The 26944-nt window shown below is 44.4% G+C and overlaps 3 protein-coding genes across 3 annotated transcripts in view; 1 reads left to right on the top strand and 2 right to left on the bottom strand.

The window, feature by feature from the left end:
• LOC119406949 (mediator of RNA polymerase II transcription subunit 23) overlaps positions 1 to 1230 on the bottom strand; it is a 38467-nt gene extending 37237 nt beyond the window's left edge. The window contains exons 1-2 of the mRNA XM_037673748.2: positions 999 to 1230; positions 280 to 399 (exon numbers count right to left, since the gene is read on the bottom strand). Coding sequence (XP_037529676.1) covers positions 280 to 399; positions 999 to 1046 — 168 coding nt within the window. The 5' untranslated portion in view covers positions 1047 to 1230. The remainder of the gene's footprint in view (positions 1 to 279; positions 400 to 998) is intronic.
• LOC119406953 (uncharacterized) overlaps positions 1 to 26944 on the top strand; it is a 487035-nt gene that overhangs the window by 140065 nt on the left and 320026 nt on the right. The window lies entirely within an intron of this gene.
• Positions 7065 to 26944, bottom strand: part of LOC119406950 (uncharacterized) — a 30992-nt gene continuing 11112 nt past the window's right edge. The window contains exons 12-20 of the mRNA XM_037673751.2: positions 21942 to 22086; positions 21641 to 21703; positions 20863 to 21045; positions 19187 to 19252; positions 17694 to 17771; positions 16247 to 16318; positions 15720 to 15785; positions 13278 to 13451; positions 7065 to 11490 (exon numbers count right to left, since the gene is read on the bottom strand). Of these exons, the coding sequence (XP_037529679.1) occupies positions 11308 to 11490; positions 13278 to 13451; positions 15720 to 15785; positions 16247 to 16318; positions 17694 to 17771; positions 19187 to 19252; positions 20863 to 21045; positions 21641 to 21703; positions 21942 to 22086 (1030 nt within the window). The 3' untranslated portion in view covers positions 7065 to 11307. The remainder of the gene's footprint in view (positions 11491 to 13277; positions 13452 to 15719; positions 15786 to 16246; positions 16319 to 17693; positions 17772 to 19186; positions 19253 to 20862; positions 21046 to 21640; positions 21704 to 21941; positions 22087 to 26944) is intronic.

Raw genomic sequence — 26944 nt, 5'->3', positions numbered from 1 at the left:
ATTATTTACCAAGTGGCATACATGACATGATGATGTAATCCTAAGTCATAAATCTTCACAATGAAATGTTTATTTTTCTTTTCCTTGCATGTGAATTAAAAAAAAAAAAAAGCATATGAGAGTGGTCCACTAGGTCAGCGTCATAGTCTGTAGAGTGTTACAAAAAATTTGTTGTGAAAGAATTGACAGTTGGGCGAGTGGGTAACGATTCATCATTGAGTGTGCAACACTATACAAGGATGAAGAAGAGACTGAAACATGAGCACTGTAGACAGTTACCTGTGCGATGCCAGAAAATAGGGTCTTGATGTCCTCCTGATAAGTCCTCTCCTTGAATTCTTGTACTTCTTGCGAGTGGATAATGAAGCAGTTGAACACTTCCTCCAGCGTGTCATTTTGCTGAAACAAACAGAAAACCAGCTAACTAAATCTTGTTTTACAAGATGTACTACACGGTGCGCGGCAAGTTGTGTGTGCCCTTCGAAAACGCTTCCGCATCCACCTGTGAACGTAAGTAAACACCCAGTAATATATATTTTTTAATCTTGCTTTATTCACAATTGCTCCTTGACACAACAGCCTGTCCTGCTCGCTAGCATGGCACGCACCTATGATGTAGTACTACACAGAAACCAAAATGGCCCGAGGAAATTGAGGGCGTTATCAGTCGTTAGTATGAACAGTAGATCAAACATACCCTCTTCTTTTTCTTCTACCCGTGATTTACTTTCTTTGCAGTTCTTTCCTTTAGGTTGCACCGTGCACCCTTATTCCAGCATTCGTTCAGGTGCATGCGTATATGCTTCCTTTCGTTTTCTTCAGATAAGACTGCGTTACATTGAGTTACAAGAGCCGTAACTACGTTGAATGCATGGTTGCAGAAAGGTGTGCTTGACGGAATGATAGAGAAAGGCGTGGCGATAAGAGTGAGCAATTTAGGGTCCATAAATGTGCAGAGAACCGCTGGCAGCTGAGCGCTCGGTACTAATGGTACTAACCAAAACATTGTCGACGTAGCGCGTCACCTGCACTTCCACGGCTGCCATCACCGGTGATCGTTCCCGACAGTGCTGTACTTTGGCTATACTGCAATCGGAGTGATCCCGTTAGCTCTCATGCTTCGAACGAGACCCATCAACGCGTAATAGTTGACACAAATCAAGAACACCGGCACCGCCAGCCACCATTGAAAAGGATATTTTCGCGATGTCGATGATGGTTGAGCCGCGGCAATGCAATGGAGCACATGCTCCCATGACAGCGGCGGCCGAAGCACCGAAGTAGAGGACAAGTTTAAACACTATCGCTGAATTCTTGTGAGTTATTTGGTTGTCGTCGTTCCGCAGGTGAGAAAAAGATCGGCGCGCTACACTCCCTTCTCCCGTTTCACACACAGCAAAAAGCATCACGAAGACAAGTTTTGTGCGCATCCTGGCACCAACAGAACATGCGCCCAAGGGCAACGCCTTCTTGCTTTGGGCATCCACGCCAGACAGCCCAAGTACAGTGGATACAGCATGACGCCATGAGTAAGAGCTAGTCCCCCTACATTCTGAAGGTAGTGACTTCAAAATTTGCATGATGTGTGCAAGAAGTGTGCCGCCACCTGCCGGCGTGAGAACAACAATATTGAGTAGCACGTCTGACTTCATTCTTCAGTTAACTGCGCAGCCCCAAGATGTGAAGCAGCTATTTAACTTGATTCTAGCATGTGTTGTCAACACTCGGAGCTGTTATTCTTTCTGTGCTGATATTACGCACTAAACCAGACTGTCGCAGAATAGTTGATCTGTTCATTCACTTTCATGGATTGCCATGAACAATTAAGCTTGGCCGGACACGAATGTTTGATTCTAGAGTGCAGTTTACATATTTGATCAAGAAGCACACTGTTGCAAACATCTAGACCAATTAATCAATAAGCTCTGTTCATTTCAGACTAACAGCATGAGGCAAGAAGATGTTAGCGAAGACTTTCTAAACCACAATACTTTTCCACACGTTGCGCTTCAGCTTTATTTGAACTTTAAAGCAGCAGTTTTTCAGCTCATTTATCACTCTTATAGAATTGTACCTTACCGCAAGGTGCGTCTTTTGCACTGCACTTGTTCCTTCTGAAGCTTCTCAATGTGGTGGTGGCAACCACGGTGACATCTGCACAAACTATCCTCTATATCACACTGCCACTGCAACAAAAGAAATGCACAAGAACTTATGCCCACCATCACCGCTGCAACGCTTTGCCTGTAATTTTTTATTAAACTATGGCTTCTGTCCTCTGGTCCATCGTAACACCCACTGCCTTTCCCTCTCTTAATTCCCTTTTAAGGACAGAAGCAGGAATAAAAAACAGCCTCTGAAGTGACTGCATATATATGCCTGGTATATAGAACATAAGTGCTGTAGTTTTAGCAGCTAAAATAACTTTGTGCTCATGTCAGCTTCAGGTTTTGCAAATGCAAATGCAGCATATAGGAAAGACACCTTGCATCTCTAAGCTGTCGTCACATATACAGAGCCAGTAAAAATGACCCAGCATGTTTTAGATCGAGCTATAGCTTCCACTTGAATCCACACTTTAATGGCAAAGCAAAACAATACAACCCACCATGTTTACCCAAGATAGTCAGTGGAAACATGAGCCTGAATGAACCAGTCAAAAACAAGTTGTCCAGTGCAGAATGAAAAAATTTATTCTCTGCATTAATCACAGGATTCAGGGTAAACACAAGCACAAATACTGAAACTTTCAATGTTTATTCATGTAAGGCCCAAATTTCACCAAGGCAAAATTGCAATATTATTGCAATAAATAAAGGAGCATTTTAGAAACAGCAGATCATAAAATCAGAAGGCACATATTATATTCACCCTATGTAAAAAGCTTTGGTTCAACAAATGTGTTAAGTTTGTGAGTTATATTTTGGTGCATTCCTTTAATGCAGGAACTCTACTGCATCTATATCTAAAGCTCCCTGATAACAACAAGCACTTGCCAAGCGTGCAGACACTTGTAAATTCTAAAACATAGCAACAAGAATGTCCCTAAAGTCATTACGACATTAAAGTCCTAGAAAATAGAAAAATCAAGCTCTAGGTAAGTGTATAAGGCACAAGCATCATCACAGGGCACATTTGTAAGTTAATGTGCTTCTTAAACTGCAACCAATGTCCATTTCACATGAAATATACTCTAATGCACAAGAGCACAGAAAAAATGGCTGACATACAGAAACTTAATGCGTGCGTGTCATCACATAGCACAACCAGTTCATATTGCAGATTATACAATGCCACAGGGCATTGCTTACAAGAACATTGAAGCTACAAGCTAGCTTTGCTACACACAGATACACACATTACTACTGCTATGTGTAATGCATGAGCATACACATCTGTAAGTACTGTTATGGCCAAGTTCAGATCATATGATGTAACACCAGTGCTATTCATTTGCCGAGTTTTATAACACATGAACACTACTATTTCTTTCACTGACTTTTGTCAACTTGCACTCAAACATTATGGTAATAAATTTGCATCCAACACGAAAATATCTTCATTATACCTGTTGTGGCTTCATTTGTCAAGCACTGCAGGCGTACTTTAATAGTTCACGCAGATTCAGCTGTTCATTTGTATAGCCTGTCCCCTAATCGGTGCAAAAGCATTGCATGATCACACTTGGAGCAGTACATACAACTTGCCACAATACTAGAATGGTCATGTGCTATAATTTCATCCCCTGTTTTTCACTACTATACCTGTCCACATGCTATTTTACGTCGTGCATGTATGTACAAATGAAGCACAGGTGCAAGTGCATGCATTATAACCTAGAACATAAAACAGTTTTCAAAATGAAATTTTCTACCACACTGAATGCACTGAAATATTATCCAGCTTCCTCTGGGATGTGCACGGTTTAAAATGCAATACCTAATTCAAGCCTGAAAATTTGGTGTCGTGGCTCTTTTAGTCACAAAAGCAAGTCATGAACAAGTCATGAACACAGAGAGATTCCACATAACCAATTTCAAATCGTATGAACAGAACCCACAAGGAAGTGTGACATGTGAAAGATGCCACACTGAGCACATTGCATGGGCAAGTCAAAAGTAATTTTGGTGTCCAAAGTCTCTCACCCACAATGATGAGAGAGGCATGCATGATGAAAACCCCCGAGGATCCTTCTAAAGCAGTTGGTCGCTTTTCCAGATAGAAACAATGCAGTGGCTGTTCAATACAGTCGCCGACCGTTTATTCGGACTCGGCGGGAACCGCCGAAAAGTCCGAATAATCGGGAGTCCGAAAAAACAGATTCACCAAAAAAAAGCACTTTTATTGGCCCAGCGGCTGGAAAAAAACTTGTCAGTGCGCGTCTGTACACATGTACGCTTACGCGCGACCAAGTCGGCCTGTATTTCAGCCAATGTTTGGCCACCCGTGATGGTCGGCAGTAGCACTGTAACGGCCTATGCTAAATCCGCATTTGATGACTGGTGTCGGAGGTGCGTCATCACGGCAGTCACTGTCCACATGCGCTGGTTCGAGTAGCTGACGGATATCTCATTGCCCAACTCGGCGAAAACTCCCAAGCAACTTCCACCTGGTGAATAATCGCCGCTTTTTTCGCCATCGTCACGGCCTTGTAGTTGCCGCGTTTCTTTAGTTCCGACGGCGCACATGGAACGGGCAGCGTCGGAGCAATTTCAGCAGATCAGGCCTCGCACGCCAAGCAACAAACAAAGGAGCGGGACACTAAGCTCGGGATGCAGATCAGGCCTAGCCACAGAAACATCTGACAACGCAAACCCTCACACGCCAAAAGGAAACGACGTTGGGCTAACTGATGTTGCAGCGCTTCTGTTGTCGTACTCTCTTTGTCCGAATTAGGATCCGCGTCGTACTCGTACGCGCTTTCATTCTCCTCAAACGCCGCACCGAGCCGATTCTAATCTTGGCTTGGCTTGGCCTGCTGTTCGGCCGTGGTAGCCGTTCAGTGGATACTTGACTGGCTAAAGCCAAAAGGCAACCGTTACGTGTAGCGAACAAACATAGCCTTCGAGATCGGTAATTTCTGTGGCTAAAGCCAAAAAACCGTTACGTGTACGAACAAACATAGCCTTCGAGATCGGTAATTTCTGCGTGGATTTTTGACACTGGCACGATCTCCAGTTATAGCCAGTGCAACATTTCAGTGCTGGCAACCTATCACAATTTTGTAAACATTGTCCAACTCGGCGAAAACTCCCAAGCAACTTCCACCTGGTGAATAATCGCCGCTTTTTTCGCCATCGTCACGGCCTTGTAGTTACCGCGTCTGGGCCCAAAAGCCAGAGAGAAAGTGGGGGAGTGTGTGGCTGAGGCGCTGGTGGACGCCAAAATCCCAGAGGACTGGAAGCGGAGTAGGATCAAGCCCCTGTACAAGGGTGCAGGCGATGCCAAGGACTTATCCAGTTACAGGCCTATCGCCATAACGCCTGTTCTCTATCGGCTGGCCATGCAGGTTGTGAAACCAAGACTACAGCGATGGGCAGAAGCCACCGGTGTGCTGGGCGAGTTGCAGATGGGCTTCCGCCAGGGTCGTCGTATAGAGGACAACCTGTTGATCCTCACCCAGGGCATCGAGATGGCGAGTCAAACGGGGAACCCGCTTTATGTCGCCTTCCTGGACATTGCGAAGGCATACGACTGTGTCGACCGTGAGATATTGTGGGCGATCCTTGGAGAGTTGGGCATGGCGGAAGAGGACCTCGGACTGCTTCAGGCCATTTACAGAGATGTAGTGGCAGAGGCAGAATGGGAGGGCCACAGAACCAAGCCTTTGGCCATGCCTAGAGGACTCCGCCAGGGCTGTCCACTATCACCAGTGCTATTCATGGTGTACGTGGCCGGTGTCGTACAGCACCTGGAGAGGTCTGGCTGTGGGTACACCATGGTTCACAGCGAATGCGGCCGACAGGTGACAAGCCATATTCCAACGCTGGTGTATGCCGACGATTTTGCTCTGCTTGCGGGGTCGGCAGAAGAGCTGCAGGGGCTGTTGGACATATGTGCGAAGGAAATGAGTCGGCTCCGCCTGCGTTTCAGCCCTACAAAGTGCGTCGTGATGACGTGGGGAAGGTCTGAGGTGCCCCAGGACACAACGTGGAGGCTACAGGACAACGACATCCATAGGAGCGCCGCGACTAAATACCTGGGTGTTCGGCTGACAGCAGGTGCAGACTACCTCTCGGCACATGAGAAGGAGCTGAGGGCGAGAGCGGCCCGATACAAGGGGATTCTGTGCCGGAGAGCGCTGTGGTCGTACAACCGGTATGAGGTCATGCGAGCGCTATGGAAGATGGTGGCAGTGCCGGGCCTCACGTACGCGAATGCTGTGCTCTGCCTCTCCACTGGCGTTCGGGAGTTTTTGGAGAGGCGCCAGAGAGAAATAGGAAGGCTAGCACTGGGCGTGCACAAGCACACACCAGTGGAGGCCATACAAGGGGAGATGGGCTGGTCTTCCTTCACGGCGAGGGAGGCGGTGGCCAAGGCAGGGTACGAGAACCGGCTGGTGAGGCTCCCTGAACAGAATGTGGCCCGCAGGATGCTCGTCCACACCATCTTCGCCGGTAGGTCTACGAGATGGACCAGACGCACAGCGGCTCTACGCCGACGTTTTGGGTTGCCGGCAGTGTGTTTGGAGAGAGCAAACGAGGAGGGGAAGACTAAACCCGGAGAGGGAGTGCGGATCAAAGTCCGCGAGGTAGAAACGACCGCGAGGTAGAAACGACCGCATGGCGGGACTCGGCCGCGACAAAGTCATCCCTCGAGATATATCGCGGCGAGAAACATGAAATAAGCACAGAAAGGATATACGATAACTCGAGGGGAAGTGCTTTGCTGGCAGAGGCGAGGGCGGGTGTGCTGCGGACACGACTCTGGAGAGCGCGTTTCACAGAGGGTCTCGCGAAAACATGCGCCCTCTGTGGGGGATCGGACGAAACGCTCGGCCATGTCCACGGCCGGGCTAGACCGCACGCGAGCGCGCGCGTGCGGTCTAGCCCGGCCGTGCCATGTCGTCCTCGAGTGCTGCGAGATCCGTCCGCCGGCCGCCACAGCGGCGCTGCCCATCGCGCTTGGCTTCGGTGTAGAGGGCGGAGAGCTGCGGAAGGTGGTGGAGGTGACGAAGAGGCGCCTTGAGTACTGGTGGCGGCGCGGAGCGCTACGTGTTTAGTGGCAGCTTGTTAGTGGCACCCTTTTTGTGTGGGTGTTTCTTTTTTTGTTTTTTTTTGTTTTTTTTTGGTCACGCCGGTTTTGGATACTAAACTACGGCGACCCGTTAAAAAGGGCGAGACCACCAACATCATCATCATCATCATCATCATTGCTGACAGCTTGTCATGGCGGTCAACGTCGCACTCGATCAGCCAGCCGGAGTCCGAAAAATCGAACGGCGGACTGTGGGGCGTCCGAATTTTCGGTCGTGAGTTTACATTACTTCAATGGGACGAGTGGCGGTGCCGCGAAGGTGTCCGAATAAACGAGCATGTCCGAATTTTCGGCGTCCGAATAAACGGTCGGCGACTGTATAGGTCATATGCAAGAAAATCTGTAGCGTTTTCTCTGGACACTCTAAGAACAATGTTGTCTTAATCCACTGTGCAAGTCTAACAATGGAGGCTTTCGTCTGTGGGAATGAAAGGCCCCATTACATGTCGATGTTGCTGCTGTGTTGAGCTCAGGCACAAATCGGTTCACAAAAGCTTACAGAGGTTTAAATAATGCCTCACATCAGTGCAATTGAGACAGCAAGCAATACCATTGCCCACGTGTACAATGTGAGAGTGAAAACTGACATCTTGCATAGTGTGTACCTATAGTTTGCCCAGTGCATGAATTATAACCCACAGACCACAGACAAGAAAATACAGTAATGTATTCACAGTAATAGGAAGTTTTAGATTTAACATCTCAGCATAACATAAAAAGTTAGCTTACGTTAACTGCCTGGAGTAAAAAGAACCAAAATCAGTTTACAACAGAACACAAGAAGGGTTCCGGACGCTAAGCGGGTTAGCGTCATTGTGTAAAGCTGGGACACTAAAACTAACACTTCCTAACGTATGCAGCTCTCCCCATGAGCCTGGCTTTCTGATTGCATCGTCAGGGCCAGTAAATATGAACATCACTGAGCACATGGCTTGCCAACTCACAAAAACAACACTCTAGTTTGCTATCTTTTAACCACTTATAACAGTAAGATCATGCCACAAGGCAATTTTAAACATCTTTCCAACAACGTGAACAAGAAAAAGCAACAATAACAAATATAGTAATAATACCTATTCAATATGCTATGTTTCGAAATGGCAACACCTTACCTCAATGTGCTAAAAGAAATTCCGAATAACAAGGACAGCCGTGCTACTAAGATAAAATTTTAACAGATACCAACAGAAAAAAAAGCAACCAGCAATCCGCGAAATATAACTGTACAGTCGTGCATACAGAATACAAAACAGATCTGGGCATTTCCGTAAAAGTCAAGAATAAAGACAGAATGTCCTAGAGGAACCAAAATCAGGAATTAACAAAAACAGTAGTACAGTCTGCAAATAAAAGTTATACAATCATACATGTAAAATGACTGCCAAACAAAGCTGGGTATCTATGAAACAAGACATGACGTGATGCGTAAAACAGTGTGAATGCCTCTCAATATACATGCACAATTCTCCCAGCGGTACAACTGTAGTTCTGCAATCCTTATGCAAATGCCGTGGTGAACTAGAGCACTTAAGAACACTGCTTCACTGTAATCCAATATTGCAACTTTTTAAAAAAGAGAAGTTTATCAAGCATGTAACAATTTTCGCAGCATCAAGTCATTTTCATGAACTTGTGACAAGCTAGCTAAAGATATATATTATATGTACAGATAGAAACAGCCGGCAGTAACAAACTTAACAGAAATGGCAGGTATTATATATCACTGAAACAGTATCCACTAACTCCCTTTAATTTTACCTAGTAATTAAAAACGGCAAGTGCATAGGGATGAAAAAGCAGTTCATAAAGAAGATGCTAAATGCAGTAGGTTTGTGTGCTCACAGACACTTCGTGCCGGTTAAAACTGTGCGTGAACAACACGTAAATAAATGCGGCAAGTACATGGTCAATGCACAATAAAAAAAAGAAAAAAAGAGGGGGGGGGGGGAGCAGCACCTTGCCTTTGAATGAATGCTCAACTCTCTTGTGTCTCCTGATATTAATCTTTCGTTTACTAGATTACAAAGAAAAAATTACAGCTCTGCCTACAAAACCACGGCGCGTCTGCCCTTCACACTCTTCACCTGTGACAGACAGTCGTGCTAGCTGGTTTCCGCTTGAACCATAAGTACTTTTTCTCAGCTAATATAAGCAACATGCAGATTAAGAATTAAAGGTTCGTCGTTACTACCTAAAAAATTAGCGCAGCTTGCACAAAGTCGCGCAAGGCTGGGCCACAGCAGAGCTGCTGGGCACGTTTCTGCTTCTCTTGTTAATTATTTGTACAGAACACTTGGGCAGTCATTGAGCGCGTGCCCGTTCATGATGATTATTTTCTATCTACAACACACGGCAAATCTCGACCATAATAGCTCTGCTGTAAAACGTTACGTTTGGCCGAGCAGTGATGTCACAATCCCTGACGAAATGTGCCAGGACGTTCAAGTTTCTGACCTAAAACCAGTGACACAAACGTTGGTCTGAATGGCAAAGTCAGCTATCTGAAACGCCCGAGAAGTGCTTGACGTCACGAAAATGAGTAAGCACTATTGGACAGAGCATTTATGCAAATTATCTCTGGGAGGAACAGCAATGGCTGTGGGTGGAGCTGAAATTTTTTTTCTTATGTTGTAACAAAGTATACATAGCCCTAGCATCTCCCGACATTGTGCTTCCTTGCATGTTAAATAGATGATGGTGGTAGCCAGCATCACAGGTATGATGGGAAACATTACGAGTAGCACTACGATGATATTAAAGCTTTCACTGCTAGTGTCATCCGATGGCACGAATAGTTCAAGCACCAAGAGGAACTTGCCTTCCTTTCCACATAAGCCCCACAACTGACTACAATGGTGCAAGAATCTGTCACGTGCGCTTTACAGAATATAATAGTTGTGCAGCAAGTACTTGGCCATATTTTTTCTGTGCACAAGCTCATAAAAAAAGGAAAGAAATGCAATGAGACAGTTACGGACATCTGTGCAACCTTCAACAACTGTACATCGTACGCATAAAGCATCTGTTATTCTGTATGCTGGGGTGATGATGCACCAGTGGTTACACCAATGCTGAAATGTTCAGGACTGATGTTGATATATCCACTGGTAGTACGGCTTCTATCGAGATATTACTACCAGTCAGAAACATTGTTAACGAATAAGAGGTTATCAAGCATGATCATGGCTTTGTGCATGTGAATAGGCTTGCTGAGGACTTAGCCAAATCTGAGCTGCAATAAAAATTTACTCCTTTAAGGTACAATAAAGACTGTGTACTCTTAAGGTACGCTTAAATCAGAAAATTATTACATTTTTAAAAATCTTTTTAAATCTGTGGCTTTCTAGGGTGTAGTTATTGACGTAGTAAAACTAATCGAAAATCAGCATCATCCTTCACTGTATTTTTTCTCTGTTGTACGGTGTTTTTATCTTCTTGAAACAGTAGAAGTGCCCTGGGTGGTGTCACATGACCATATTTGACCTCGACCAAGCCCAATCCAGTCCTAATTTCTTAACATTATAGGGGGCTCTCTGCACCTTGTGGAAATGAGACAGTTGTGCCTGAGAAATTCGATCCCGATCAAGCTGGATCGCAGACAAGAGCGCATCTTGTGACAACTGCATAAGTACCAAATATCCCAGCTTTCTGCATCATGCTAACCAGTAGCATAGCCAGAAATTTTTTTCGAGGGGGGAGGCAGTTCAAGCACCTCTCACGCACGTTCGTGTGTGTGTTTGTATGTGTTCATGTATATGCACACATGCAACATTGAAGGATTTTGGGGGAACGGGGGGTTGAAACCCCCCCATGGCTAGGCCAGTGAAAACACCACTGTCTGTGCGAGATCAGCCTGATGTAAAAGCAAACAATATTCTAAGAACATTCTAAAGAGATGAATGGCAGGGTGACATAGCTTCACAACACATGGCTCTAAGACTTTGGTGACCAGAACAGCAGACAACACCCAGCTGACAATTCGATGTGCTGAGACAACATCCGTAAGGCTCACTTAGTGATTGCAGCTCACATGTGCTCGCATGACGGTGATCACGAAGGTGATTCTGATTCGGCACTGTGGTAAAGCTTCCTCATTCTGCTCAGCAGGGGTACTGGCCGCTCAGTGCCTTCGTCCACCTTTGACACTTGGAAGCGAGACACACGACGAAATGGAAAGAAACCTGCCCTCTTGCGGCCTGGCTGTTTACCACGGCTCGGTGAGGAATCTGCTTCCTGCAGGCGCAAGTGAAAAATGGCGTTAGAACCAACGCGTTGCTCTGATGTCTCCACAGCATAATGAAGCCAAAAAAAGTGTAGCGGACATTATTTACAGCTTTTAACTGCACTTCAGTAGTTATGACATCATCACATTAATTATAACAGTAATTAACCACTGCTACGAGAGGTGCTGGCTAATATTCCTAGGATTACATGCACAGAAATATCCAATAAAATGGACGGGGAAAAGACCACTGTTGTAGCTCAATTTGTAGGGAATTGGACGCCTAATTCGAAGGTCCTGGGTTTGGTCCTCACTGACAGCAAGCTGCTTTTTCGTCCACTTTAGATTACTTCCATTTATGCCATAATTACTACACTGCAGTTAAAACCTCAGGTCATGTCCCCTATGCCTTCCTTAATTTTAGGCTGTTGCGAATAGTAAATTTTAGGTTCGAAGCGAATAGGGATTTGGTCGAATAATTTCGAATCAAATTCAAATAGTATATATCACATATTATAAAGAAAAATGAGCATATTTGTCATGATCCAACTAACCTGCACAATATTTTTTTAAATTGAAACAAAGCATGCACAAATGCCACTCTTTTTGGTTCAAAGGGAAGTGGAAGCAACTTAGAATAGTCGTAGGATTCGACTTTCAGTGGAATGCAAGTGATAATCTGCGAAATATGTTTATAATTTGAGCATATAAGCGGGTATAACGAGCTTCTAACTTTAGAAATGATAAATCGATGTGAGGGTAATTTGTTCATTTAACCTTGAAGTGGGGCTTTGCAGCAGTGCGGATTCCCTCGAATAGGTGTTTTCACGGCACAGCATTCCTGCGCTGCAGTGAAACCACCTTTACAGGGGGGTTACATGCGGTTTATATATGTTTATTCGTTCATTTCGAAGCGAATTCGAATACTGTAATATTCGTTCGAATATTCGAACTGCTCGAATATTCGCACAAGCGTACTTAACTTCATTATCTGTTGGCATCATTATGTCATGTTTAATAAGGAAACAAGCCCCTGATCCGTTCCCCTTTTTTCATTCTGATGTTTCTAATTGCATTGAAATATAAAGCAAATAGCAGATCTTGAGTTGTCTAGCAGCAAAACATGCATGGTTAGGATGCCAGGTTCAAAGCTCCCCATAGTGCGCTCGTGTGCCCAACTGTGTCAGATTTTTCAGTTCATCTGTTTCATCTCTGAAACAATATACTACTGCTGCAAGCCTCCGCATTTAAGTCATAATCTTCATGCCCACACTTCAATTTACTAGATGAATTCAGTAATCACAGAAAGATATCAAGTTAGTTTGCTTGACTGCAAAAGAGAAGTTTTCCTCATTCTACACATAAAGTGAGCACCATAAAAAAATTAAAACATGGAGTACTCCAGTGGCACTGTAACACTAATAAGCAGAGTGATGGGCAACACACAACAAAAAGACGTAAATTTGCAAGTTGAACACTCGACTGCATGAAAATCTGTTTTTGCAGCTATTGTTAAACAACTTGATAAGATTCTAACCACGTGTTTCGTCCTGTCAAGCTAATCACTCTTTCAGAGGTGTAATCTACATAATCACATAACTTGACTTTTTGTTTAAATTTAGAAGGCCTTCGTCAGGACATTTTCTTTTGGCTAACAGCACAACAGAATCTAAACATAAGGAAAGGAACACAAACACAGCACTGAGAAAACAAAGTGACATCAAACTTCCACAGCACACTCAAAAGGTTAAAGACCACATAAATAAATTTTCAGTGACAGAAAACAACTTTGCCGTACCGTGGTCTCGGACTTGCTACGTTTCAGCTTGAAGGTGACCCTGGGCTTTGTTTGTGAAGATGAAGGCTCCCCACCGAGCAGGCTCTCCAGTTCCCAGACGCTCATGCGTCCTCCACTGGGGTGCTCCTTTTGCTCGGGTGTGGACAGTGCCCTCGACAGGTAGCGCACCATATTCTGCGTATATGCGATGCTGATGAAAAACCCTGCATAGCTTTTACCAAGAATTTTGATGCCACTGCACTCATGACCAGACCTTTCATCAGACTGCATATCATGTCTGGTACACATCGGTACAGACCCGTCATCATATTGCAAACAACTGTCTGGTACACATTGGTACAGACCTATCATAAGACTGCAAACAACTGTCTGGTACGTGTTGGTAAAAACCGATCATCAGACTTCGAACAACTGTCTGGTACACGTCGGTACAGACCTATCATCAGATTGCAAGCAACTGTCAGGCACACGTTAGTACAGGACTAGTTTCAAAGCTTCTGAACTAAAAGGGGAGGCCTTCTCCATGCCCCTGAGCTTTGTTGGGCTGTATATGCTAAATAGGCACTGCAGTGGATCCCAGTGGCAGGTATTGTCACTCAGAGAGTGACCTCAGAACTTTTCACAAAGACTGTATATTTTATGAGATAAGGTGCTTTGGTTGGAACATGAATGTAGTACTGTACTCTCTCCTACAGAAGTCTTGATGTTGTCATGCTGTCTATTGATACATCTGCCCAAGCTTTACCAGCTAAAAATCAAACACAACAAATAGCTGGAGCTGCATAACTTCTTTCACGTCAAGGCTGGACTAAGAGTTGTTCACACACATTTGCACAGCAAGCAGTGATGGCTGCACACATCTTCACTTTCAATAAAGAAGGTGCAAGTCCCACACATTGCCAAGGTCTTCATCAGAGCAATGTATAAAGGGCACTGAATTGTTTCAAAGCATCAGTGGAATGCAAAAAAAAATGCCAGGCCTGCGCAGAAAGCGCAGCACAGTCACAGCGAAAGCTGGAAAAGCGGCATTTCTAGAGCCCGTTGTAAACTCTCTTGGGGCTACTAATATAAGTACACTAGCAAGGTACCCACTACGCCATAAATCACAATATTTGCGAAATTGGGAAGCACGTACAACGCCATTATTCGTCATTGTACGCAGAAGCGAGGTTCCAGCTACACATATGTAAGGCATTATGTGCACTTTGTTTACGTGACGACTGATGACGATGAAGAATTGTGGCTCATTTCTTTGTAATGGGTTGGAAGCTTTAAACGGCTCACCAGTTACGTAATTCGTATTGTGCGACGCCCGGTCGTTATTTAACTCTCCCACCATGCAATATAACATACATTGACGTGAGAAAGAGAGACAGAGAGAGGGGGGGGGGGGGGAGAACTTTATTGAGACCCTGAGGAAATGAATGATGGGCTTATGGGCTTCCTTGGCAATCAATGCAAGTGCACTTGCGAGGAACCCACTACGCTATAAGTCATCATATTTTCTGTGAAATGGAAATGTTTACGTGACGACTGATGACGATGAAGAATTGTGGCTCAGCCCTTTGTAATGGGCTGGAAGCTTTAGACGGCTCACTAGTTACGTAATTCGCATTGTGTGACGCCCGGTCACTATTTAACTCTCCCACCATGCAATATAACATGCATTGACGTGAGAAAGAGAGACAGAGAGAGGGGGCAAGAACTTTATTGAGACCCTGAGGAAATGGATGATGGGCTCATGGGCTTCCTTGGCAACCAATGCAAGTGCACCTGCGAGGAACCCTCTACGCTATAAATCATAATTTCTGTGAAGAAGGGAAGCAGCTACTATGCCATTTTTCGTCATTCAACGGAGAGCCGTGGTACCCGCTAAAAACATGTAAGGCATTATGCGCACTTTTTTGGTGTTGTGCCTGATGACGATGAAGAATTATTGCAGAGCCCCTTGTAGTGGGTTGGAAGCATCCAACAGCCCAATCGTTGCGCAATTCGCATTGTGTGACGCCTGGTTACAGAATTCGCGTTGTGTGGTGCGTGGTTGTTATTTCACGCTTCTACCACACTACATTACATATTTTAATGTGGTTCCTTCTGGACATGAAGCCTGTATAGCGTCGTTTTGCAAGGCAGTTCCAAGCATCGGCATGGCTCTGAGGTACAACAGTGGGCTCCCACGCAGAGGGCCCAGGTTCGAACCCCGTTCCATCCTGGAAATTTTTTCTTATTTCGTTTTTTTTCTATTTCGAGCGATAGTGGTTACGGACACCGGCGGCGGCGGCGGCGGCGGACAACTACGCCACCAAAAACGGCCGTTGAAATGATCTCATAACAGCTTTCGCTGTAAAACGATTACCACTTTACCACAAAGTGCTGTTCATTGTAAAACTAACATGCCTACTGACAGGCTATGGCTAAAAACATCCCAAAGTCCTGCCTTACCATAGGCGGAGGATGATTGGCCATTTGCTGCACAACTGTCTGGTACACGTCATCGTCCTCTGCCTCCTGTTGCCGTAAAAAAACAGGCATGACTTAGTAACACTTGTACTCAAAGCAACCAAATTTTTCTGTAATCTTCTGCAAGGCCTCGGCAATGACCTCATAGAGCACTAGATGTTAGGAGTGTGAGACCATCTGCATTCTATTCAGTCACTCACATTGTAGCCCTTAATTAACACTGAGCAGGCACATCAAGAACGATTATGCGTCTTTCTTTTAAACCATAAAATAATGCAAAAGGCTCTTCTAAAATATCAAGGTATGCATTAACATTGGTGTAGGCAATTTGTTATTAGACATTCTATCCATCTATCCTACAGGGTGCCACGGCCCCACTCTACAAGCCTGCAAGGCTTTTGCACAGAGATATTAATTTCATACAACTTTGACAACAAGCTCAGCTAGTTTTTTTTTTTGGGAAGCTAGAAGTAGTGCATAAAGTGAAAAAAAATAGTTGGGGAACAAACCTCTATCATGCTCTGCAGGTCTTGTAGATTTCTGCTTGCTGCGGTGGGGTCTCCATTCTTTGGATCCAGTTTCTGCAAAGTGCACAGAGCAAACTTACTTGAAAGATGTGCTGCCAGGTGCAAATGAAAGACAAACGTGAAGAAACAAGCTAGGTAGCTTGTCAGTCGTATGTATGTATCGCTCCACCAGCTCAGAACTGTATCACATCCTCGGAGAAAAAATGAGCTAGGCACGTGTCGCAATATACAGATGGCTCGTGCAGAAGGAGTTTTATTTACATGTCACAATGATAAATTTGCTTTAGCAAGCTTGACTGCAACACAGCTGCGCAATGCAGTGAGGCATATTAAAAGTGGACAGCTACTATGCAGTTAAGCTTACTACCGGAGGCCTAAATATCAAATTGACAATAGAGCTTGTAATCTTGCCATCCTCTAGAATTCAGTATATCACGGTTCAACTGTATTCTTGCAAGAGCTATGCTTGTGCATGCACGCACTACAGTAACTTTTTGAGTTTTTGGTTTCGCAACTAACTACACTGAAATCCAGGGTTCGACGGGAACCCACCTGGTAGGGAAATAACGAGCGCCAACCATTTGTTTCAAAGATTGGTCGGCGCTCGTTATTTCCCACCAACTACACTGTTTCACAACCAGAAAGTCGATATTCTCATGACACCCATGTTCCATAAATATTTGAAAGTTACTTCACAAACAAAAAAAGAAGAAAGGAAAAATGAAAGAAAAGAACTTCAGCAGAAACCATCTCATGATGAATGCCTCAGTTAGCGCATTCAGTTTTGGCAACATAGCTACGGCATTTCGCAGCAGCATGCCATCACTTCCTCTCTTCAAGCACCTCTATGAGCAGTGTTCTCTTCTTGGCTCTGATGCTTGGTTTTTTGGCCATTGTTTATAGCTCCACAGGACTCACAGGACTGACATCATGCACATGCGAGTGTATCGAACCACCTAAGACACACAGCAAGCAATACGCAATGGACGTAAGCAATACGCATTGGACGACCTATTTCCTAGGCCCCGTAGCATGGGCCTCTTCACGCTGTCCACACAGTGCCGTGGTATGATACTCACTCATCATGCCGTGGGAATGGGTTCAAATTGTTGTAAGGCACTGACCTCTCGCAACTGAAGTTTGACTCTTTCTTTCAATGGGTTTAAATGCTTCAATGTTTCCTTTTTGTTAAGGGTTGGAAGGTTTTCGTTCTAAGACTGTTAAAGAGCCATCCTATCAAGACCAGAGATAAATGCATAAACCAAGCCAGAACAAAGTGCATAGAGGAAGCCAAAGAAACGCTGTCACATTTTCGTGGCCATGATCTCGTGCTAAGCATCACAACACCATAGTTACTAAGCCACTGTGGCATGTTCACTAATTCTATACAGACGAAAAATAAAGTAATGAAAATACTGTCAGAACGCACCTTCCACTCTTCAAGCAGTTTCTTGCCCATGTTGCTCGCTGCCGCACCACCCAAGGTCTTGTTGTAGTCTCTAGCAACCTGTAAAAAAATATGAGAACTAAATGCACCAAAAGCTTCTGTTGTCCTCATAGAAGTAGTATTAAATAGACCAACAAATAAAACTTATAGCTAATTTTTTGTACCCCAACGAAATTTTAACTGCCAGAACTGAATTACTGTCATAGTGATTGTATTCTTCCAAAGATACATTGAAGTTAGGGGTGTGTGAATATTCGAAATTTCGAATATTTTTCGAATAGTGTTTGCTATTCGATTCGATTCGCACTGAAATTTTACTATTCGAACTATTCGAACTTCCCAAAGACAAATGCAGTCAACGTCCGGTTGAAAGTGACCCCTTCAAATTTTCACTATGCTTCACCTCATTACACTCTCGTATTGCGGCAAAGCTGCCTTTCAAGCTCCGTTACGGTCGAACTTAGCCAAGAGACAGTCAACGTCCGTTTGGAAGTGGTCCCTAGATTTTCAATATGCTTCACCTCATCACACCCCCGTATTGCGGCAAAGCTGCCTTTCAAGCTCCGCTACGGTCGCAAATGTATTAACTCAAGAAAACGCTGGTTCCAATATAGAGATGAAAGATGTGGCAGAGTTGGGGGCTCAATTAATGCTGTTTCGGACCTGAAATTTGGGCAGGAAGTCTGAAAAATCGGACGCTGAAGCTTTTTAGCATCCAAAATTTCAGATGTTCCTATATATCGACGTCTACGAGGCAGATTTGGAACTCCGGACTTGAAAGGAGCACACCCTTGTCTGCCACATCAGTTGGCCTTCCACAGCAGATGAAAGAGGAGGAGAGGCTGAGGAAATGGCATCTTTGCCTATCACGTGTAAAATGTTGTCGGCAACACTTTGGTCGCACCAAATCATGTACATAAATACAATTCGGCCTCTACATTGCCTCATTCTTGATAAGAAAGACAACTATGAAATATGACCCCACCAGCGCTTCATCAACCTAGCGAAAAGAAACACTTTCATGTTGCTATCTCACAAGAACATACTTAGGGATTCTCTGCAACTTTTTCTGTAATTTCACTTCGAATTATTCGAAAAATGTTTGAGAAATATTCGAAAATTATTCGAAATTATTCGATTCGATTCGCACTCAATCTTTATTATTCGAATTCGCTTCGCACCCAAAATTTTGCTATTCGCACAGCTCTAATTGAAGTACATTCAGTGCAATTTTTCAGTTACTATGTCATCACCTCCAAGACCTTTACAATGCTAACACTAGTGAATTGTGGTGATTGACAACATGAAAGTTGTAAAAGCTGCAGTGAATACAGACTTTGGGTTACAGCTGTACACAAGACAATGTGTATGAATCACGTTAAGACCTTGACTGTAGACGATTAGCAGCACGTTCTAATGAGTTCATCATGTTGAGATGAACAAATAAGCTGTTCAGCATGGTACACTTCGCTTACCTTAATATCATGCTTCCAGAACCGTCTTGTGCCCTGCAAGCTTTTAGCAGGGGCAATCTCCTTGATCTGTTGTGAACAAACAGCATGACAAAGTTCGGCATTACTGCAATAGTAGAACTAGCTGTACACACCAAACAGCATGTGTTCATTTTAGGTTTGAATATTTAGAAATAACTGCATGAAGCGTACTGCGCAATGATTACCCAAGGATGCACACATTACTTGCATGGCAAATCATAATGTCCTGCAAGCTGATTGATAAAATTCTACTAATTAACTTCTTTTAGTTGCTTGCTTCAGGACACATGCATATAATTGTGAGATTTCAACATGCGTTATCTCATGGCATGTCAACATTTATGAACTCATCGTCATACTATCTGTGCCAATAGTGATGTTTTACAGTGCTCAGGAAACTAGACAATGTAGTGTTAGATGTGAAAGCTATGCACACTACAATCATTATCGCGCAACAAAGCAGATGAGGCAATACTGTTACAGCTATGTAAGATAGTGTATTAGTAGTTGTGGATGGCACAAAAGACTCGGGACAGAAGACAGAAGTGGATGCAAAAGTGCACATTTGTAACTGAAAGTGGATTTAACATACCTTTTATCTTTTATACGAAGCTACCATTCCATAATTACAAAATGTGCAAACAAGCCAAAATCACAACCATGACACTGTCGCATCGTAAGAGAGAATGCAGATTAAAAGAGCTTGCTAGTACCAAGATGGTTGTTTTTAATTGACTTTTGTGCAGCAATACAGATAAAGCACTGAGACATGTGTCTGACATGCCATATACAAAGTGCCTCAGTAACTTTTCTCATGGTTTAATATGATGTGAAACAACAGAATTAAGAACACAACAGGAAGGAGCATCAGACTGCAGAGATGAAATTGCCAAAATAGCCTTTCCTGTTCTGTTCTTATTTCATATTATTTCACACTTTTTATTACACCCAGTAAATATGAACCAAATACTAGCTCAGCAATGAGTAGTGATAAACTGATTCGTGCACCTCATTAATAACCGAGAATCTTTGAAGATGGAGTTAATGTTTATATATACGAGGGGTGTTCATAAGGTTCGTATTATCAGTGCGATAGATTTATAAAAGGCGTGCATGATAGGCATAAAAACGAGTGTGCTGTCTAGTTTTGTAATATAAAACTTCTGTTCTATATAACACCGTGCAACACCACTAGGGCAACAAAACAAAAATGGCAGCACCCAATGGGAAAGTCCTGATCACTCAGTACAGGTGATGGTGACACATGCAGCCTACTCTTATGCTACAAAATTTTGCCCCACCCGCCATATTTACCTGACCTCGCACCACATGACTTCTTCCTTTTCCCCCGCATGAAGAGCACACTGCGCGGTAAGCATTTTCGGGACGACGAAGAAGCCACTGCTCAAGTCGAAGTCTTCCTGAACTCTCAAAGTGAAGAGTTCTACTGCAATGGTCTGCAGAAGCTGATGCATCGCTGGCAGAAGGGCCTGACTTTGGGAGGAGACTATGTAGAGAAAGATATAAAAGAATAAACTTCACTCAAATTTCGTTTCTTTGTCTCTGTCTTCACGCTATTAATACGAACTTTACGAACACCCCTCGTATATTCATCAACACGACCTCGGCCAGTCTGCTTATTAAGGCAGAGTGTTTACCTTGAGGACAAGGGTGCCTGCGAGGATGATGCAGAGAATGTTGACCATTGTGAGGCAGAAGGAGATGACTCCGAGCAGCGCGCACTCCTTGTGCATGCTGTACCTGTCAAAGTAGTAAGGGCTGTAGCCCACTGGGGCTATGAAGGCAGGGGGCACCGTCAGGGTAGTTCCCGTGACGTTGACCTGAAACAAACAGGGCCACCCAATATAGTGAAGAACAGCTGTTCAAACCAACAAAGCTTTGGCGTTATATAGATATGACACACATGACATGAAGGAAGAAACAATGGTACTGCTGGCAACACCCTGCTCCGCTGTGTTCAATCGTAATGCACAAAAATGTTATGCATTGCAACACTCTTCAGTGACTGCTGGTATGTCTATGCCAGTAGGTGAAAGGGCACAGAACAAAACTCTGTGATCATAGTTCTGTGTGCTTTGGCTGCACATAGTGTCACAAAATGTCAACACCGTGACATTGCCGTTTGACCGCTGTTATAATGATACACATGTGTGAAGCAATGCAAAGTTCACATTATGGAGGTAGATGATGTGTTTCACGAGCGAATGCAAAGGTTAACGGTGCCCCACTGTTTCGTTCAGAGTCAAATCGGAGGTCAGCCATCAAGCCACAGTGTTTGGCACAATGGTCGGTGAATGCACTGCGCTCTTATAGCAGGTAATAGATGCTTTGGGTGGGTGCCTGCTTTAGATAAGATCAAGTGAAGGTGGAGGTATGTTCAATTTGAAGGCACTGCAATTGAATGATGAAGCTTACCTCGATTGGATCTTGTGTCAGTGACTTGAACACCTTCACCAAAGACAGTGACCACAGGATTCCCTAAAGCAATACACAAGAGCCGTTAATAAGGAAACAGTCCTACCCAAAAAAAAAAGAGACGAATTTAGATTTCTTGCATGGGAAACTTGAATGTAATGTTCATGATGGCTTACGTAAAGCTGTCATTTACGAAAAATTCAAACCTGAGACTCCATTCATGGCACCAAAGTTGACAAAAAAAAATGTGTTCAGCGAGTATAATTTTCCATCGTCATTATTAGCCAGAACAAATACTGACGCTGTTGATGATTGGCGGCAGGAGAGAGGCAGAGATGGCTACGCCCACCAGGCATGCAGAGTTTCCACCCAGAATTGCCATGGCAACGCCACCCCCTGAAGGCAGGGCCACTAGGGATCCCACCCAGAGGCTTCTCCAATGACCCCTACGAGATAAAATAGTAAGTTTGTTGTAATACAGTTTAACTTGGATTTATCGATTGGGTGTACATGGTCTATATTGTACAGTTGTAGCACTCACTTGGACACCTTGTGCAACTTTATGTGTATGCATATGTCACGCAAAGTGTTGCGAAATGCTTGTACTCTCAGATGTCGCTGTGGCTGATAATATTTTCTTTTGGGCATGTTAATAGTTTTTCCACTACTCTATTTATGCTAAGGTGCAACGAATAGCACTGTTTGCTGAATTTGAATTTTTTTTGTATGCTTATGTCATCTCTTAGGGAATCCCCATCAGGCCGTATGGCTTTTAGCTTTGATTTTCTGTATGTTTTCCGCAGAAATAAATCAGTTCATAACCTTTTAAAAATTAATTAATTAAGAAGTGTATCACCGTGCTATTCATTTATCAAAAACGTTCACCGCCACCTTTGACACATCAAACGCTGCACTGTGCCTCTGCAAATACCCTGCTCCTAACAGCATCGCGATCACTACTTCAGTGATTGCTAGCATTTGTGCATGTGAAACTGCACTGTTCTGACAGATGCTGTCAAACAAAGCACTGAAAGTAATTACATGCAATGAAGGTATAAAGTTCCAACGAAAGCAGTTTGCTTTCAGCCATTTTATTTACATTCCTCCACCTCTTCTACCTCTTCTTCTAGCCTCTTCTTTTCCGCCTTCTCCAACCGATTCCTTTGGATCACTACATCTTCCCAGGCTCCTGTTTTCATCTCTCCGGAGATGGTATGGAAGTATATTTGCGAGTGACGCCTCTTCGATCTTGCCGCGAGGTCCCTGGTAATAAACTGTCTTCAGTATGCCTTGCTGTCTTGCGATCTTCGTGACGAAGTAGGGACCCGTAAACGGAGACTTCGAGTCAAGACCTTTGCGCACAAGGATCATGCTTCCAGGCTGCACATCGGGTATCTCTGATCGATGACGCTTATCGAAGTTCCTTTTCACTGTCTGGCGATATCTTTGTTTCTTTTCTTCCGCCATAGGTTTTTCCTTGAGAACGATCTTGTCAACCAACCCAAGCTCTTGATCAGCAGGCAACCAGCTTGATTTTCCGAAAGCCGCAAAGTTGGGACTGCATCCAAGTCCTGCAGTATAGGAGCGATTGTGATGGGATACAGCCGCCTCCAGAGCACACTTCCACCCGCCTTTGAAGTCTGGGTATAAAGACATAAACATCTTCAGGTCTCTAATCATCCTCTCTGCAAGGGAATTAGCTTCAGGGTGGTATGGTGCTGGGAAACGTAATTTAATGCCTCTTTCTTCTGCCCATCGTCGAAGCTTAAGACTTCGAAAAGCTGGTCCACTGTCGGCAACAATAACTTTGACATCCTTGAACACATTCCGCTCCAGGAGTGATATCACTGAATTCGCATCTTCCCGGCCGGCCTTAGCAGCAACATATCGTGTGCACTCGTCCACGGCAACCAAAAACGCTTGAGTTTTTCGTACGCCCTCGCCTTTCTTCTTGACTTCTGCAAAGTCGAGGTGAATTACTTCAAATGGTACCTCCGAGTACACCGGCATTACCATTTTATTCCCTCGTGGCCTAAACTTTGCTTTGAAGAGCTGGCATTCGTGGCATGTCTTAATGTAGTTAGCGACATCCGCTTTCATGTTCGGCCAAGTGAATCTTGCAGTGAGCTTTCTGTACGTTCTCCAAAATCCATCGTGTCCTCCAGATTCTGGACTGTTATGGTACAGCCTCAGAATAGCTTGCACTTCTGTCGCCGGCACGTCTACCTTTCCGTTCTTAAATGTCAATTTTCCTGTACCTTCCCACAGCTTTATAAAGTTGACGTGTTCAGCTTCTATTTCTTGTGGTATATGCAGTCTGGACAAGGCATCAGCATCCTGGTGATTTTGTCCAGGGCGATGAGCTACCTCGAAGGTGTACTGTTGGATCTCGCTTGTCCATCGTGCAATTCTCCCCTTTGGCTGTGCGAGATGAAGCAGATAAGTCAAGGCCTGGTTGTCGGTGAACAATTTAAAACATCTGCCTTCCAAGTATGTCCTGAAATATCTCAAGGCCATGACAACTGCCAGAGCTTCTTTCTCTGTGGTGCAGTAATTAATTTGGGCTTTCGTAAATGTGTACGAAAAATATCCGATTACTTGTAGTTGTCGGGACGCCGGCTCTTTGTAATCTCTTTGGTAAAGAACAGCTCCACTTCCGTAGTGTGAAGCATCGGTGTAGAGCTCGAAGGGTAACGTGAAATCCGGCAGCGTTAGCACAGGGTCAGAAGAAATGATTGTAACCAGTTCCGAATAGGCTCGTTCACATTCATCAGACCACATGAACGGGACGCCTTTCTGTGTTAAGGTGGTGAGACACTTCGTCTTTTTAGCGTAGTCTTTTATAAAAGCTCTGAAGTGTCCTGCAAGACCTAAAAACACACGAAGGGAATGAACGTCATGGGGCTTCGCAAGAGACCTGATTCGCTGCACACTTTCTTCCTTGGTACTCTTTGTCTTGCCATCAAAGTGCCTGCCGAGAAATACTACGGTCCGGCAAAAGAACTCAGTCTTCTTTGCATTAATTTTTAGTTGTGCATCACTGAGCGCTTGCAGCACTGCCGACAGGTGGATCGCATGGTCGTCTCTGGTCCTTGAATAAACTAAGATGTCGTCGACGTACACATTACAAAACTTCCCAATGAAATCTTTCAGTACAGAATTCATCATTTTCTGGAAAAATGCACCTGAATTCTTCCACCCAAACGGGAGCCGGTTGTACTCGTACACATCAAATGGTGTAACGAACGCCGTAAACTTCTTCGTGTCTTCCCTCAAAGGTACCTGCCAATATCCTTTACACAAGTCTATCCTGGAGAACCATTCACACCCGCCGGTCTCATCAATTATCTCATCAATTCTTGGCATTGGGAAAGGAAACAAGTCTGTCTGTCGGTTGATGAGTCGGTAATCTGTGCATAACCGGAACGATCCATCTTCTTTGGGCACGATCGTAATTGGTGACGCAAACGAAGACGTGGATGGTCGTATGATGCCCGCTTCTAGCATGCCTTGAAGCTCCTGTCTTAACCAGGTCTTCTTCTCATGAATCAATGCATACGGCTTCTTTCTTACGACGTTTTTGTCACGTAGTTCGAAAGGAACTTCGATTGCTGTGGTAGCTGTGGGATAAGTGCCAACAGAAATGAGTTCCACGTACTTCGACGTGACTTCTTCGGCGCACTTTACAATTTTAGGATGCGTTCCTCTAATATGGGAGCAACTTTCGACATTGTCAGTTGTTGTGACATCGTTCCACAGTATGTTTATTTTCAGAAGTTTTATGTCGGGTCGGGACAGAAGAAAATCAAAATTAACACCCGACATTACGAGGCTTTTCACCCGTACTACCCGGCCTCTGAAGCGAACTTCTGCCTCGGTCCATTTCGTGAACTCCCTGCAAGTTCCGTCATAGCTACACACCCTGATTGGTTTTCCTGGACAGATGTCATCTTTAGGTACTATGTCCTCGTTAATCAGGCTCACTGAAGCACCTGTGTCGATCAGCGCTGAAACGCTGGAACCATTGACAACCATCGCAGCGAAAAGAATGTTTGGGCTTACAATAAAAACGGTCTCTCGCTCCACTAAATGCCCCTGCACACAATTATGCAACGATTCTCCAAGTAAAGTGTCAGTCTCATAGAACTGATGTGACGGCTGATCTGTCACGCAATTCTCGTACGGGAAGACACCTTTTCTAGAGGATCCTGCTGCATTTGGTTGCGGTGGTGAATCTTTCAAACCGAATGCATCTGTAGAGTTAGAACTAATGTACTGCAAACGATGAAGCAGCTCCTCAGAGGTTACAGGTGCCTTGAGTTCCATTTGCATTCGACTTCCTTTCTTCATTCCCTGTATTATAAGTGGCACGACACATGATTCTGGAAGGTTCGGATCAGCGTTATACAGCAACTGTTGTTTTATGAAGAAATAGTCGACTAGGTTGTCACTGTTTTGTTCATACTTGATGGCTTTGTCCCATAATTCTACTGCATTCTTTCGGAAGGCACTGACACAGCTGTCCTTCCATGACTGCCATGAATCTTCCTTGTGTTGGGCAAAACGCAAGTCAAACCATTGTTTGGCATTTCCAGAAAGGCATGCTCGCATATTTTGTATTTTGTCACGGTCCGTGTACCAATGATTCTGCTCACATGCACATTCGAATGCGTTCAACCAATAATCTACACCGGAACTGCCGTCAAAGCTGTCCGGGTTTACTGTCATGTGACGAGTCCTGTCTGATGCCAGAACCGTCAAGAGTGCTTGCTGGTGCTGTAGTTGCTGCTTTTGCAGCCAAGTGAACTGCGAAAGAGCGTTCGACCAGCTTGACGTATCTGTCATTGCATCAGAATGGCTCGGTGGTTGCTCCTTAATGGTGTTTTCCTTTTCCCAGGCTTCGAACTCCGAAAAAGGTACATTTATCTTCACAGTACCTCTGGCGATGACGTCGCTGATTGGCTCTTTGGCAATGGTGGCGATGGATTCGATTCGGCCAGGTGTTGTCATCTCTTTTGGAGCCGTAACGAAGTTCTCGCCGTCTAGCTCGTAGCCTGCGATCAGTGGCTCGCCGTCCCGCTGTGTGAGGTAGAAGGTCACCCACATCTTCCGGATCCTGTCAAAGGCTGCGCCAAATATAAAGTTCCAACGAAAGCACTTTGCTTTCAGCCATTTTATTTACATTCCTCCACCTCTTCTACCTCTTCTTCTAGCCTCTTCCTTTCCGCCTTCTCCAACGGATTCCTTTGGATCACTACACACAACACTGACAGATGCTGTCAAACAAAGCACTGAAAGTAATTA

This window comes from Rhipicephalus sanguineus, chromosome 10 (genome assembly GCF_013339695.2).
Source record: "Rhipicephalus sanguineus isolate Rsan-2018 chromosome 10, BIME_Rsan_1.4, whole genome shotgun sequence".
In the NCBI taxonomy this organism is placed as follows: domain Eukaryota; kingdom Metazoa; phylum Arthropoda; class Arachnida; order Ixodida; family Ixodidae; genus Rhipicephalus; species Rhipicephalus sanguineus.
The sequence above is the reverse complement of the archived record's forward strand: the minus strand, read 5'-3'. Positions and strand labels throughout refer to the sequence as shown.